The sequence below is a fragment of the Xiphias gladius genome, chromosome 1 (assembly GCF_016859285.1).
Source record: "Xiphias gladius isolate SHS-SW01 ecotype Sanya breed wild chromosome 1, ASM1685928v1, whole genome shotgun sequence".
Lineage (NCBI taxonomy): Eukaryota > Metazoa > Chordata > Actinopteri > Istiophoriformes > Xiphiidae > Xiphias > Xiphias gladius.
In genome coordinates this window covers 18,358,742-18,375,229 of record NC_053400.1, presented here as the reverse complement: position 1 = coordinate 18,375,229, position 16,488 = coordinate 18,358,742, and the positions used below count along the sequence as shown (strand labels likewise).

The window sequence follows — 16,488 nt, the reverse complement described above, 5'->3', positions numbered from 1 at the left end:
CACGTTGCAACTCAGGACCAGCAGCTCATTAGATTAGTGATGGCTTGCCACTGCAATTAACTAGTATGCAGAGCAATTTAGTGCTCCAGTTTCCAGCATTCTTCTCCACATGGGCCATTCTGGTCAACGCAAATGTCAGGGCCATACAAAGAAGGAGGCAGCACTTTGGTTGGAGATGGCGCACAAGAATGAAAAGACGCCCAATTCACTCTGGCGATCTTTTTTTTCTCTCCATCTGACAGCCTTGCACAAAGTAGAAATGTATATGAGACTCTCTCATAACCTGCTGTAAACATTCTGGATTTCAAAAGGGCTTTGGGTTTCATGGTGATATTCATCTTACTATTTTGCAAGATTTGTTTATGCATATGTCTGTCACACATAATATTTTCATATTACAGAGAATTATACGATATAATATTGAGAATTGCACAGTGGTTGTTGCACAGTGCTTATTTTAGTGGCTATGACTACAAAATTAATTAACTTATGCGTCTCTTATGGGCTGATTTATTATCATTCATTTGAACATTGCCCCAACTTAAACTGCATATATAATCAGATAAAGCATAAATGGTGCATGTATAGATGAATTTGAGTTAATATTTCTGTATAATTAGTAGGCAAAATCTTCTAATCTACAAATGTCTCACAAAGTCTAACCTGAGGACAGAACATTCATTCATGGACATGCACGGAAGGCTCCAATGAGTGAAAACTCTTTTATATCTTAAAAGAGACACAAACAATGACTTCATTTTGCCAAGTGTTTACAAAGCACTGAGGGTAAACCCCTGATGACATGCTCCCTTGGCGGAGCTGTGCCTCTGTTCGACAAAAGGAAATGTTCTCATAGACTTTTGCCGCAGAGCACTGCTGTGGACCCCCAACAGGCCTGCAGGAAGTCAAGAACAAGGACAACTTCCACTCTTTGAGACAAACAGGACACACGTGAGTCACACAGAGACCTATTGAAAACAATGTGTTTTCACTCCTTTCAGTGTGCTGTCTCCTGCCTTGCATCACTGCTCATCTCATCTTAGCCCACCTCTCCCATTTTCAAGAAAGTTGATAGACCATCTCTGCTTTTTCTATATAAAAAACAAAAAAAACACCCTTCTAATCATTTACTTTTGAATCATGGCTGGTTCATCACTGGTATTATTCTCCTAATAATAGCTAAATTCTGTTGTGCAGCTTTTCAGAAGTTTATTTTTTGCTAATCTAGTAAAAACAGAGCTGTCTGTTTCCAAGTATATCAAGATTTTTAATTGGGACTAGCTACTAAGCTACAAAAGTGACCTTGCTAGTAAGGCAAGTCTTAGAAATTTCATTTATAGGTAAAAGTCTCTAAATTTTATTATCAAACAAACATCATTCTTCCTGTAAAATTTTCCTCCATAGAGAAACAAGCTAAGATAAGAAAACACCTCTAAACTTGACTGGCTTGAAAGACTTCCCATCAAAAATGATGACAAGCTACATTTAACTGTGACATAGTGTTTCGTTTCATTTTATCAGTTTGTTCTGTTGACGCAGCACAAGTGTGTAAACTCAAGCAGAGCTAAACTTCCACTTCTGTCATTTGAAAAAACTTCTGACTGCTTTAGCTGAATAGCCTATCCTGTGAAGATCATTGTGTTTTAACTACTTTGTTTGGGCAGTGCAATTATATCAGCATGAAAAACCGGGATGTTTAAGCTCTTTATCATCAAAGTCTCTCTGCAAGCCTGCAAGACCAAGTCATGGAATAACTGATTTATGACTAACACAGCAGATATGCGAAAAAAAACAAAAACAAAAACAAAAAACATCTGCTTGTCATATAATAAAAGTATAATTAGAATTCAAACGAACAACAGAAATGTGGGAAGAACTCTGTAAATATTGAAAAGTCAACTGCTGACTTATCTTTAAGCATGTACATCAGGCTACAGTGGTACTACTGAGGTATCAAATGTTTTGAGACACTATTATTCACTGAAGGAGACTGAAGAGTAGTAAGCTAAGTACAGATCTGGAAAATGATGTTGGAAGATAATATTTTAAATTTCTTGTTTTATAATATTAAAAATTCTTGTTTTCAGGACTTTTCTTTGCACTCTGATCTTTGCCTGGTACAGTATATCTTACATTGACATCTTGAATTCAACATCTTTTCCAATGCAATGGAAACAGCAAATGAAACAAGGTCTCTGTTTGTCTCCTTTTCCTGCTCTCTCTGAAAATCCTTTCCCCAGAACAACAGTGATACTGATGTAAATGCCAAGCTTTTTCAGGTTACATTGGGTCTTGCCTGTTTTAAAACCCGTGTCTCAGTATTTTGATACTCAGTGCCACAGCTTTGAAACTTGTGAAAATATGTAAATAACGTCACATATTGCACAACTTGCTATGCAAAACACACACACACACACACACACACACACACACACACACACACACACACACACACACACGCGCACACACACACACAAAAAAACAAACAGCTACAGCTCCCCTGATGAGATGCTTATCTCCACACTCCTCTGTGACAGGGTGTGTTTCTGGAATTGGGGGAGGGTGAGAGCAAAGGAAATGAGGAGGAGGGAATGCAGGGAGTTAAACTGTAGGAGAGAGGAGGGAGGAAGGGGAAACAAACGGGAGACTGATTACCTGCTTGGCCTCCTCCAAAGACGTTTGCAGCCTGCTTAATTCCTTCTCATACTGCTCCCTCATCTTGTCCACTTCCTGATCATGAGCGGCCACTTCCTCCTTCAGAGCTCCTTTCAGAGCTGTCAGCTCCCTCTCTCGCCTCCTCAGCATCTCCTCCTGGTCCTCCTTGGCCAGGAGAATTTCCTGCATCTCCACCTTCAATTGCAACATGTCCTGTGGAAAATTAGGACAGTTCAATAACTTTTTATCACTTCAGAATATGCAGAATCAGACTGGAGTTGACCTGCCTAGTTTTTTTCTCACTGCAGACATATTTATTAAACTGTTTAAAGATCAAAAATTTGTAGTGTTACAACTAAAGACAAGACAAAATGTGCACCTTTGGAAATAATCAATAGTAAGTGTAATAGTTTTAGATATACCGTTGCAATATTGCGATCCCTTGCTGTTTGTTCATTGAGACAGTATATTCTTTAGTGTCTCCCGAGATTAATCTTTCACATAAAGCCTTCACCATATGGAGTTGATAAGGCTTATTGCGAAGGTTTTCAGAAAACTAAATTGCTTTCTGTGTTATTTCCTTCTAACAAAGATTATCAATGTTGTACTGCAGTATAGAATGTGACAAATCATTGAGCCTGTTGCAGACAGGCTAGTCTCTACAGTGGCTGCATTAATGTTTAAACCTTTAAATATAGAGTGAAACATAAACTCAATGTTACCTCACTCCAAAGCTAAATTTTACAATAAAGCTTTATGTACAAGGTTTTAGTATTCAAGAGGCACGGCAAAAAAGGTTTCATCTTTCATGATGGTTTTGGTGAGCAATTGCCATCAGTCACGTGTTCTTCAAGCTTCGAGCCAAAAAAGTCATTTTCTTCTTCTCTAGAACAATGAACACTGTGCATTACCGCTATAATAATGTCTTTCTCCCCATCAGCAGCTAACTTCTTGGCCGAATCAAGCTCGTCATGCATCTCTGACAGCTGGTCCTGCAGGTCTCTGATCTCCGTCTGGTACTGCTCCCTCTCCATCTTCACCTGGAACAGCCTGACAAACCACACAACATGTCACATTACAGCACAGGAACTCTACATACTGTATATATAGACATACACACCCACACACCTGCACCTTATTCACACATACAAAAGGTTACACCTGTGCTCAGTCTGAATGTGAGGCCTACATAGCGCAGAGGTTCAAACGAATACCTGAGCGATTGACAAACCAATAATGTGTAAATTGCCTCTACACGACCGGTAGTTGAAAGGTTACAGTGCATGCTATTAAATGCTCCTTGGTTCAATTCAAGTCACAGACCTTTGTTTCCTGTCTGCCTCTTCATTATCAACTGTACAATAAAGGCAAAAATTCCAAAAATTAATGGTGAAAAAATGCGTAGACTCAGTGATGTTTGGTACCGGGCCTTTAATCCAGAGAAAGGAACACAATAAAGATGAAATGACATATGATAATCAACTGAGAAATAAAACGTCACTGTAAACGTTGGTAGGTGAAAAATCCTGGATTCAAAGAACAAAAAAATAATCAACAATAAAGGCCTAACACATTAGGGGGGAGCATTTAAAGAGTCTATCTCAAACAGTTATATAATATGTAAAGGGGCAGAAATTGAGCAGTATAGTATTGAATAGTAAATCAGTCAACACGCAAACACTAATATGAAGGGTGAAAGATAAACCTAACAAAACAGAGAAGACACAAAGGGCTGTAATCAGACGGAGGAACTGACATGGTAACCACATCAGTAACTATCAACAGTCTGAGTGGTTTCATCAACAGATATCCTACACTGCTGTGTGAAAGTACATGGAAAAGTTGAGTTTAAAGCAACTTTCACCTCAAGCATATTATTATTTTTATCTATTATTATATGACTTGGTGAGGGTATTAACAGTAACAAGGTTCTTCTGATAAACTGCTTCTTCATTTCACCTGCTAACAAGGAGTTTCACCAGGAGGGCGTAAAGTGCAAGAAGTTCCTGTTATCCCTCCCTGTTCCCACCTCTCTCTGTGCAGGATCCCCAACAGATCAATAGAGATTAACTGTGACAGGACAAGAACATGATCCCTCACCAGCTTCCCACCACAAACGCTCCCAGATGTGTTCATCTGGGCATACAATCAACACAACCAAGATCGATACCAGTAGAGGGAACTGTTAAACATATATTAACATAAGTAAAAAAATCTGGTATTGACAATTAAAATAGTCAACACAACATTCTGGAAATGCTAAATAAAGCTAAGCTAGTTGATGAATCCGCGCTGCTCTTGATTGACTGTCACTCTGCACTTACTCTTCGACTGTGGTCTGGAGCTCGGCCTCTGTTTTGGCCAGTTTTTCCTTCAGACGCTTGCACTCCTCTGCACTCCGCTCCAGCTCCTGCTGCAGCTCCTTCACACCTGCTGCTGTCCTTTTGTCAGCCTGATTATTCTGAAAGAGAAACACAAAAATATTAATGTTGATATTTCAATGCGGATACAGAGATCTAGTCATTTACATCTCCTGCACCAAGCTTTTGGCTGTTGGATTGAATTGATTGTGCCAACTCACTCAAGATACGGTAATTTTCTGTTTGTTTGTTTTTTTTAAATTTCACTTTTAATTCAAAGCAAACAACAGTGTTTTTAATTCCTGTTTACTTTATTTAAACACCTGCATACTACAGAATTACAGGTTTTCACTAGGGTGGCCTGTTTATTCTATTATTCAGTTGATGATGTGTCTTTGTGTTAAGCTTAGCCAATTCTACATCCAACCAATAGTCCCAAAATAACTCTTCAGATTCAACAAGTTGAAAAGTAATCCCTTAAACCTCCTTTCCAACCAAACCCTTGATTAAAGGATATTGTCAAAAAACAAGTTCAGCAATAAACTGGTATGCCAACATAAACAGGCTTATGTCAGAGGCACAGTTGCAGTTAGACTGTTGATACCGTGGTTTGTTCCTCAAGTTGTCTCTTCAGTTTGGCCGTTTCTTTCTCCAGTTCAGCATTTTGCTCCTGCAGAGCTTTGGTCTGTGCTGTGAGGTCTAGGGACTGAGAGGAGAACATACGAACAGACGTTTTAGAATTGGTTATTTCTTGACATTACGAATAAAAATACAACCTGATTATATGGAGTCTGGCATTAGCAATCAGTTATTTAGTAAAGGGTAAATATTTGATAGCTTCCAGTGTCTGATATTCAAAGTAGCCTGATTGCCAAAAGCCTCAGAGCTGGGGATAACATGCACTCACTTTTACAGGTCCCCTAAAATGTATCAGAGATCCCAATTTTCTTCAGTGCTTTGAGTCAAACAGGATGTTAAGGCAAGATTTAATGTTCACTTTGAAAATTCAAATGAGCACCAATTAGTATGTTGCATTTATCAATCCCTAAAAAAATCAAAACATTTGAGCCAGCTGGGCTTCATTTGGGGATGCCAAAACCAAAACACACATCTCTGACCCATTTACTGCTAGACAGCTAAATCATGGAGGTGCACTTTTACAACCCAAAATCTATGATTTCAACATAAAATATGTAAAGATGCCCTTTTGATGTGTAGTTGGCAATCACAACGGAGAAGACATTTTTTTTTTCCATGGTTTCTTAAACTGTTAGTGGTACAACTTCTCACTTTGTTGTCGCCTTGTGTACTCGCCGTAGCCCGGGACTTCAACGTTTGTATTTTCTCAAAGACAAGGTTGACCTTTCTCTTTGTTGTTTCATCATTATCGTTGCTTCTGCAGACACACACACACACACACACACACACACACACACACACACACACACACACACACACACACACACACACACACACACACAGAGGTATGTTAACACACGCTATTTATTAAAAGGTTAAAAAATCCTCTCTCAGTGTTTGGGGGATCACAAATAAATCCTAGGCTGTTCTGAGAACAGAGAAACTCATTCCCAACTTAGAAAGGGTCATGAAGGATCATGCTGCTTTGATGTGTCACCTCACAGCACAAACAGCTTCATTACACCTGTCCAATAAACTATGAGGCTTATGAGTGGAAGAATTAAATGTATGGGCAGTATAATGGGACTGCTGCAGAGTCTCATTTCATCACCTGGTAAATTAGTAGGAACCACAGCTAAAAATGATGAAGCGACAATCCAGGGCTTAAGAAACATAACAATTCCTGATATTTTCAAATGTAAACAACTTGCAATTTGCACATTAAGCAAATTGCAATAGATTGTAGGAGTTTTGTTTTTAAAATTTCATAGCTTGCTGCTCATATCATTAATTACTGAAACAAAAACACAATTTTTATTACTTCCTTTTGTGACTTTTAAAAAAGCCTGGATTCACAGCATTTGGTCGCGAAACCAGCCTCACCCACACCTCTATTCTCTCTGGTGGTAACATCGTTTGTGTTATATTTAAAAAATTACAAAGTGGCAACCGACACCACTATTGTTCTGGTCAGTAAAAACTTTACAGTTCCTAAACATCAGCTTCTCTGGAGCTAAAAAAAAAAAAAAAAAAAAAACAGTCAGTTTGTCTGTCCCGTTGAACAGCAGGCATTTATCGACAGATGTTTGAAAGCCCAAAGATTGAAGGATTTTCTCAACCCACAGAAGAACGTTTCATCCTTTAGTTAAAGTGAAAACATCAGCATCAACAAAAATGGAATTTCACCACTTTCACATGCCAACACTGACATATTATTTCAATAAATTACAAGGCTGACAAAGTAAGCCAAACCCCAAAACCTCCCCTCTCCTCATACAGATGATTTTCATTAAATCTTTAAAACCCCTGTTGGTGGATGTTTGTCTTCTGGTCCTTGGGAATGTAGCTCAGTTTCAGCCCCTGCACTTCCATCTGTGTTTCCTTTCCTTTGTCCTGTGACTCCTGACCTGTGGCCAGACACACCCAAGGAGTTTCCTGTTCTCTTTCTACCCCAAGCCTGTAGCAAATGCAAGAACTTTAGAAACCTGCAAACTGTCTCTCACTGTGAAATCATGGACAGCTAATGCAACTGCTACAGAACAAAAGTTTAAGTGGCATTTGTATTTGCATAAACATTCTCCAAAAACAATTACTGACTTGCTAGCTTAAACAGTGTGCATAAACCTTCCTATATGGCTTCTTTAAAACCTAAACTGAATTTAACCTTTTAACCCATCACGGCTTTCCTTGACAGGCAGTTAGTGTCTGATTACAAAACAAACAGAATGTTCACACTGAAGCTAAAAAGAATGAAGAAAGAGAAAGTGGGATTCTGCAAGAAAACATACTCAGACAGCTGGATCACTCACAGTCTGGAGGGGTGTGTGTGTGTGTGTGTGTGTGTGTGTGTGTGTGTGTGTGTGTGTGTGTGTGTGTGTGTGTTGTGGGGGGGGTTGGACGAGCACATTCCTTCACTTTTATCACAAACAGTCCAGCTCTGATAAAAACCACTTATGTGCTCCCACACAACAGTCTCTTGCCCTTTCGATGCATTGCCATATGGTGCAACATGTTGATTTTAGGCTTCAAGGGGAACAATATGCTTAGTTCATGATTCAGCAGCCAATGATTAAAACTATCACATTTTCACTACAGTTTTTACTAATATGAAGAAATAAAGCTAAAAACTGCATTGATCAGAACAAAGAAAGTCAAGATAACCTACCCGTCTTTAAGGTAATTGAACAAAATTTGTTTTGCTGTCTCCTCATGTGTTTGTTGTGAAAGCTCCTGCTGACCTTTCAGGAGATCAGGTGTCGCCTGGATATGACAGGAAATGAATGAGAGATCTTGACAAAGCAAAAAAAGGGTGTTCTTATCTCACACATGCTCATTTTGATAAGACAGAATAGAAAATTATGTGTTGGACTATTTGATAAATATCTGAAGTAAAATAAGACAAAGGTTAAAACAAAGATATTTCAGATCTCAAATGTAAGATCAAATCATAATGCTGCAACACAGATCTCTGGCTTTTTACCTGAACATCGGCGTCTGTACTGTGCTTTTTTTCTGTAGTGGAAGAAGGCTTCGATAGCAATGTTGACACCGACGCTGTCGAAATTTTAACAGCTGAAGAGCCACTGTCCTCACTCTCTTTACTCTTGAATGGCAACGCAGAGGAGCAAGTCTGTGGCTTTTTGTACCCCTGGATGGAGCCGACACCTTTAGAGATGGTGCTCTGGGGGGAGCCGGGTGCACTGGCGACGTGAGATGAAGCGCTGGAGTCAACCCTACCATCTAGAGTCATGAGCCAGGAGTCTTGACATCCAGCTGTTTTCTGCATCCGTAGCTGTGAGGGCCGCAGGACATGCTCCATTGATGTGCCTCGATGGCGGCTAAACTCATCCACATAGCTAGAACCATCTCGCATGCCAAGGGCACTATCCACGCTGCGTGAGCGTTTTCGGTCCTCTGGATTGATCCTGTTCCTGCGCCCTGCCCTGCCCCTGCGCTGGTGGCTGCCATCTTTGCCGTCAAACTTCTCAATGAGCTCATCAACGCCAGGAATGGAACCTGTGTCAATGTCTCTGCCTGAACCAGGGAGGAAAGGGATGTAGCGGCGGTTCTCGTGGCGGTTGATGGAGTCTGCGTACAGGGCCTCCATCTGTTCATCCACCAGAGCCTTAGAGGTAGAGGATGACGAGGAGTGGCGGGAGCGGGAAGAAGACTGAAGAACTGGCCCACTTGAGTCAGTCCTGCGTAGAGGAAGGACATCAGGCTCACGGCGGGTGCGCTCAAGGCTGGAGTTGGCACTGCTCATAGAGCTGGGGGATCTAAAGAAGGTCTTGGTCTGCTCACTCGTGGGACTTGACACAGCAGAGGGCTGAGGCTGGGCTGGAGGCACTGACTGGTGCTGAGTTTTGGAGGATGGCTTGGACTGAGGTGGATTCAGGTTGGTGAGGCGAGGTCTGGACTGTGGCTGAGCTATTTGGGATTGTGGCCTGGTCGGAGGCTGAGTGAGCTTGGCTGGAGGCATGGACTGAGGCTGTGACATTGACTGAGGAGTCACGGACTGAGGCTGTGACTTCAGCTTAGGAAGGGCTGTCTCGCTAAGGCTCTGGGATGGAAGTTGCCTCTTCTCTTGATGCGCAGGAGTTTTATTCTGATCCAGGCTTGATGATCTGGGATGGGACGATGCAGGTGCAGCAGAATTGGAGGAGGGACTCTGGTGTTGGTTCTCAGTCTCAGCGACAGGCAGAGGCCTTGAAGGCAGGCTGTGGAAACCTTCAAGATTGAGGGAGTTTGTCTCTGGATCATACGGCTGCAGTAACTCAGGGTGCTTCTGAAAGTTCAGAAGGGTGGATGGTTTCTTTCCTTGTGAATCTGTGACACCATTTTGAGGACCAGAGTAATGCATCATCTTCTGAGACCTGTACTCCATGAAGGGGCTGTTGGATCCAGCCTCCTTGCCCCCTCTGAAATCATACTCCTGGTAGTTCTCAATAAAAGAGCCCTCTGTGTCAATGTACCCATTACTGTTAGGGTCGATATAGGACTGAGGACCCCTGTCTTGATTGTTCAGAACTACGTAGGGGTGTCCATCTATACCCTGGACGCGGATGCTGAGACCATATGTACCAGCTCCATTACTGTGGGGCCTGGAGGGGCGGGACGGCTGAGTGTAGACCCGCTGTGGTCCACTGTTAGGAATGTCGGTCACTCTGTATGACTCCATCAGGAATACAGAAGGAAAATAAATCCCTCTCCCTGGATCAGGTGGCCCACCTCTGCAAGCAAAGATTTAGACATTCAGAGATGAGACACTACATTATTTAGTAAGATCAAAATTTGACAAAATTGTTTTTTATCAAACTGTTTAGCTAAAATGCTCTGGCCATATGAGATAATAAGCTCCCTGTGTTGCCTATGACATATCAGACCCATAATATCGCTGAAAAACATGATTCATTAATAGCATTCTATTTAACACCAAATATAACAACGTACTGTTTAGAAAGGCTACAGGTGAGTGACTAACAGGGGTGCTATAACAAAGTGACTGTTTACTGTGCATGACAAAGAATATAAGTTAAACAGGTTAAGAGAAAGGTATTGAGAGAAAGATAATACTCAGTCAGGCCTGAAAAAAAATGCGAAAGCTCTGTCATCTTTACACAGCTTTGGTGGGCATCAGGTTTAGAGTGGATATGTAGTTGCGGGGTGTGTGTGTGCGTACAGGGTATAGTTGACCCTTGTACATGACATTTTAATTTGCAGCCCACACACATGGGAAATGCCATGAAAAGAAAGCAACAAAATCTTGTTTGGCTCAGTTTTGTCATATTTATAATAATTGCTGGGTTGTCAAAGTTGATAGATTTGAAGCAATAAATATCAAACTGTGTACAAATATTACAGTAAGCTCCTAAATGTTCATCAGTTAAATGTTCATCCCAAGCCAGAGAAGACAAAGCCATCCGCAGCCATCATGTGTTTCACTGGACCATGAACTTTTAACAGGTTCCTGTTTGCCTTACTGATAGTGTCCCATTCTACCTGATATTACAATACAAAGACAGGCTGCGATGGGCCTGGAAGAAGGACACTCATAAGACTGAGGACAAAGGCAAAATCAGGATATATCATGTTAGGATGAAATACAGTTAGTACCATAGGTATTTGGACAGTGACACGTTTGGAATTTTTTGTCTGTACACCACCACAATAGATTTGAGACAAAGCCATCAAGCTCTGATTGAAGTGTAAACTCTCAGCTTTAATTCAAGGATTTTAACAAAAATATTGTATTAACCCTTTACGAACTACAGCCTTTTTTACACAGAGTCCCTCATTTTCAGAGGCTCAAAAGTAATTGGACAATTTACTGAAAATCAGTTTCATGGCCAGGTGTGACCTGTTCCCTCATTATTTCATGACATATTGAGCAGATAAAAGGTCTGCAGTTGATTCCAAGTGTTGAATTTGCATTTGGTAGCTATCCATGGGAACTCTCAATATGCGGTCCAAAGAGGTGTCAATGCATATGACGGAGGCCATCATTAGGCTGAAAAAACAAAACAAAACCTGTCAGACAGATGGCAGCAACTTTAGGAGTGGCTAAATCAAAAATTTGGTACATTATTAAAAAGAAGGAAGGAAATGATGAGCTCAGCAACACTAAAAGGCCTAGAAGACTACAGAAGACAACTAAAAAGGATGAGCATTGAATTCTTTCCTTGGTGGAGAAAAAACCCTTCACAACATCTAGCTGGGTCAAGAACACTTTGGAGGACGTAGGCGTATCATTGTCGAAGTCTACAATCAAAAGACACCTTCATAAATGTAAACCATTGGTAACACTCAAGAACAGAAAAGCCATATTAGACGTTGCAAGAAAACCTCCAAAAAAAGCCGTTCTGACGCATTTTGTCTAACGATCAATTTAGTTAGTAAATGATGGCCTAAACAACAGATACCCTTGTTAAATATATGGCATTTACTGCATGAAGTAGCACCTCTGTTGTTTTTCTGCCAGGGTTAACATTTTATTTCATTAAAGTGTATTAACTTTATAGACAGAGGCTGTCTTTGTCAGCCACTCCTAGCACAACATGAGAATAATTAATCTCCTCTTGGGTTTGACAAGTCAACTATCCTGACTGGTTGGTCCTGGAGCTTCAATTAGTCAGAAGTAGTCAGCTTCACACTCTGTAGTCTGCACTGGAGGAAAGAAAGAGGAAACCCAAGGTAAAGCATCCTGTCAAGGAGGAAGTGGGCTGTCGATGACAGGTTAAAGCCTAAGATGACAATAGAACCTTTTATCCTTAGTTTCACACGCATCTGACACATAAAGGCTCAAAAAAGTGTGAAACTTTCTCCCCTTTCATTGTATTTTTCTCTACAAATGGAGGAAACCCTCGCCGAGCTGCCCCACAGTCCACAGTGGCCGTGCTGCCTGTGTTAAGGAGCAGAGCGGTCAGCGCTGAGCACAGGTCAGGATGTCCTGACTTTGATCTGAGCGCAGGGGAGACTGTGCAAAGATTTAACAAAGCAGATGTTTATCTTCTCATTAGTTTTCTGTGTCACAGGGAGTCCTGACACTGTGTCTATAGCTGCAGTGGCTCACATGACCACATGAAAAAACAAAAAACAAAAAACAACAGATCAGTGGAGAGCAAATCAGAGGACGAACCTTGAGAAAATGAAGGTAAAAGGTGAATAAAGTCCGTCAAGACTGCGAGGATTTACCTTGTGGGAAAATATGACAAAGTTACATAACATGAATGGGAGTTCAGTGATCTGGTGCGTCAGGTAAATGTAAGGTGAGCTGACAGGAGCAACTGTAAACACAGCTAAAGTCTCACCACTCGTGTGTGGGTTAAAAATTACACACAGAGCCTCAGAAAAAAAAGGGCTTACTTAAACAGTTACAGGTTAACTGAAATGAAGAAGCAGCGGCAGTTTGAGTTGACGCAGTTTCTGGACATTTTACATCGCTGCTCAGTGCAACAGGTGGCAGCCTGAGATTTACTGTAAAAATGTTGGGTTTGCTTCGCAACTTGCTCAACTCCACGAGTCACTTCATTAAGTCAAGTTTAAAGCGTAGCTAACTTGTACAGTTCTGACGTTAAATGTTGAGTTTGTTTTTTTCTCTTGTGGAGTTTAACGGCTGTTAACGCTCCCACAGCAGACTCAACATCTACCACGAATACTGTTAGCTAGTTACTCACCAGCGTCGTTTTTCCTCTCTTGTTCACTTATCGCAGACTTCAAGCGTTTGTTTAAAGGATTTTGAAATGAGACGAACTGTTGAGTAAAGTGCCCACACCACAGTTGGCCAACTTGTTTAGTCCTGTGTTGTTTTCTCTGAGGGAGAGAGAGAGAGAGAGACGGAGAGAGCAGGACACTTGCAGAAGGACGTCCGACCCTCCAGGCCGCTCCGCCTCCTGAATCCAGCGCACAAACCCGCCCACCCACCTAAATCCAGTCCGCCGGTTCAGGAACAGATTCCACATCACAAATCAAATAAATCCTCACGTTAGCCTCGGCGGGACTCCTCCATGGCTCGGCTCAGTTTGGACCGGTCAGGCTGCGCTCGGTTCACCCCAGCAGGGTGTCGAGAGGGTGCTGGAACCAGCGGGGCACAAGCTGTGGGTGGGACCGGACACTCACTCTGTTAATTAGTCCTTCATCTCAGCTCGTTATAAAAAAACAAACATCTTTTTTTTTTTTTTTTCGTTTGTTTTCTAAACCGAATAAACTAAATGTAAAATTATAGGCCGACCGACAAAGTAATGCTCCATTGTTGGTGTTAGGTAGAATCTGGGCCAACATAATAAGTTAAGAAAAAAAAACAGAAAAACCTTATCACAAATGAAGAATGGCCGAGTTAATACATTTTGAAGTATGAGTCACAATTTTGCAACGTGAAAAATGTAGATGGGTGGATCCACTAGATAGTAATCCAAATACTGTGGAGAAATACTATGTAAAAAAGTCCAGAACACCCTCCTGAAATATTTCAACAATACTGGAAGATTAAAATAACAAGTTACACACTGTAGGTCCATAAATGGATATAAATTGCTTGTACAAACTAATGGTTTTATGAATTATTTAATGTCCTGGGAGACTTTGACACGCATTTCCTCGCCTCAAACTCGATCTCAGGTTAATTAATTGCGCTCTACATAAATGCGATTTGCAGCTGCACCTCTTTAAAAACCTAGAGCGTCATCTAGTGGATAGCGAGCTGACCTGAGTGCGGGTAGTTAATGAGAACCTGCGCTGTTGGTCCCAATGTCAGCTGGGATTGCCCCCCCCCCCCCAATGCGACCCTCGCAGGATGCTCGTACTGGTGCATGCATGTTTACAAACAGTGCAGTAGACGCATCGCTCTGGAGAGTAAATATTATTTCTGCAAAGCGTCTGTGGTTTGCATGTATTTTATGAGGAGCTGCAGGACCAAGCAAACGAGGCAGAGCAGTGACACAAACTCTCGGATGGCTGAAGCAGGTGGTAGCAGATGTAGGATTACAGCCATGTAAGCGAAACTGAGTGCACTTACATGTCTATATTTGGTAGTGTACAAATATTCACACACAGGCTGTGTATGTTTCTAACTCATGCTATGCATTGAGGGAGCACAAAAAACAGAAACAGCTGTATGATTCTACATAATAAACCACACAAACCTTTTAAACTGATGTTTCCGTTTTTTTTCTTTCTTTTTTTTTTGTCTGACCAACAAAAACGAAAAAAACTAATTTTACTATAATATAAGGCAGGGAACTGTGAATTGTTTGGCTTTTTGGCTTGAAAATTGACTTAAACAACTAATCAATCATAATTGATGCCAATTAATTTTCTATTGATAATTTCCACTCCAATTTTAATGTGTTTCTAATCATTTTGTTCCTTGATACATGAAAAAGAGGTAGACAAAATGTTAGAAACATACAACATGAAAAAAATCACACAAAATGCAGTTTACCTTTCCAGGCATTACAGGCTACAAAGTTTTCTGTTTTTCTGATCATTCACTTTATCATACTTTATACTGTATATTATTTTCAACATAAGTACCTCCACCTTCACAAAGAATATTTTAAACGATATCACTTTCCTATAGATTTTTCTAGTTCCTGCAAAAACAGCTTTGTAATGCTCAAACTGACTTACACTGAGATTCTCGAAAAATGATCAATTCAAAATTCCTTTTATGACTCTACAGCATAAACTGCATTAAACTGGAGGCCCAGCTGCCCCTTTGCCTTTGTAGTGGCCCACTGTTTATATTTGTGTCCGCAGAGAGACCGTGCAGCACCACAGCCTTTAATCTGAGCTCTGTGCTACTGTGTTGGGTTACAGCAGCACACAATGAGAGCTCTGTTCTCCGCCGACGTGCCACAGCTGGGACCTCTGGGCATGCTCAGTACACAGCTCAGTCTCATCCTCATTATACAGCGAGAAAGATTACAAGGAAACTGACATGTACCAGAGATGTCACAGATGCTCGTATTTAGCTTGCTTGGTTCAATCTTTCCTGTTTTTTTTTTGTTGTTTTTTTTCTAGAAGAAACATGCTGAAAAAAAAATCTCTGTACCAGTGAGGCGGGTAAAAGCTACGACTGAAAATAATGTGGTGAGCAAATGGCTGTTAAGTTGTATAAGTTTGCTGCTGATACCACAATAGAAGGTCTGATTGCTTACAGTAGTGGACTGTTGTGCCGTCAACAACTCGGGAGCTTCCAAAATAAAGGACGTAGTAGTGGACATTAAGAGTCGTAGTGGCCATCTGACTCTGGTCATAAACATCAAGAGTAATTCAACAGGTGGAGAATTACTAATTTGTGGGTGTAACAATTTCCTCTTCTTTTAAGTGGAAGGTCAACACTAAAATAGTACCAAAAAAAGCTCAGCAAAGACTTTTCCTTTTAAGACAGCTAAAAATGTTTTCCATATCATGGGAAGGAATGACACAGTTTTCATCGGTCTGGTACTGAGAGCATGTTGGTTGCTTTAACTGTTCCTCCTTTCCATACTGGCCGCAAAAAGATTCCCTTCTTGAAGCAATTTCATTATAAGTGATGTGTCTGTTGCTTTACTGAATATTGATGATAGTGGGGGGGAAAAAAGTTCAGCTGAAGCCAATATGAGGCTTCCTCAGTCTGACAAATTTGAGAAATCAAGTGGGTATTTCCCAAAATGAGTTCTTTTTTTTTTTTTTAAAGAATGAAATTGTTGAAAATTCCTTCTTTGTGATACCAAGCCTCTGCCACAGCTCAGCAAAGAAGGGATTTGGTTCTAACAAGACTGTAACTTGGGAAGATCCCTAACTTGTGTTGTCTAAGGTGGACTGCTGAAGCATCATATTAGCTCCAGCAGAACAC

At 40.9% G+C, this 16,488-nt stretch overlaps 1 protein-coding gene across 2 annotated transcripts in view; it reads right to left on the bottom strand.

Annotated features, from left to right (window-relative positions):
- Positions 1-13,693, bottom strand: part of cgnl1 (cingulin-like 1) — a 32,358-nt gene extending 18,665 nt beyond the window's left edge. The window contains exons 1-9 of one of the 2 annotated variants that reach the window (XM_040121152.1): positions 13,328-13,693; positions 12,790-12,845; positions 8,635-10,384; positions 8,320-8,414; positions 6,306-6,411; positions 5,620-5,721; positions 4,980-5,116; positions 3,567-3,705; positions 2,656-2,868 (exon numbers count right to left, since the gene is read on the bottom strand). In XM_040121152.1, coding sequence (XP_039977086.1) covers positions 2,656-2,868; positions 3,567-3,705; positions 4,980-5,116; positions 5,620-5,721; positions 6,306-6,411; positions 8,320-8,414; positions 8,635-10,332 — 2,490 coding nt within the window. In that variant the 5' untranslated portion in view covers positions 10,333-10,384; positions 12,790-12,845; positions 13,328-13,693. The remainder of the gene's footprint in view (positions 1-2,655; positions 2,869-3,566; positions 3,706-4,979; positions 5,117-5,619; positions 5,722-6,305; positions 6,412-8,319; positions 8,415-8,634; positions 10,385-12,789; positions 12,846-13,327) is intronic. The other variant, XM_040121074.1, reaches the window with a different exon arrangement.
- Positions 13,694-16,488: the final 2,795 nt, after the last annotated feature.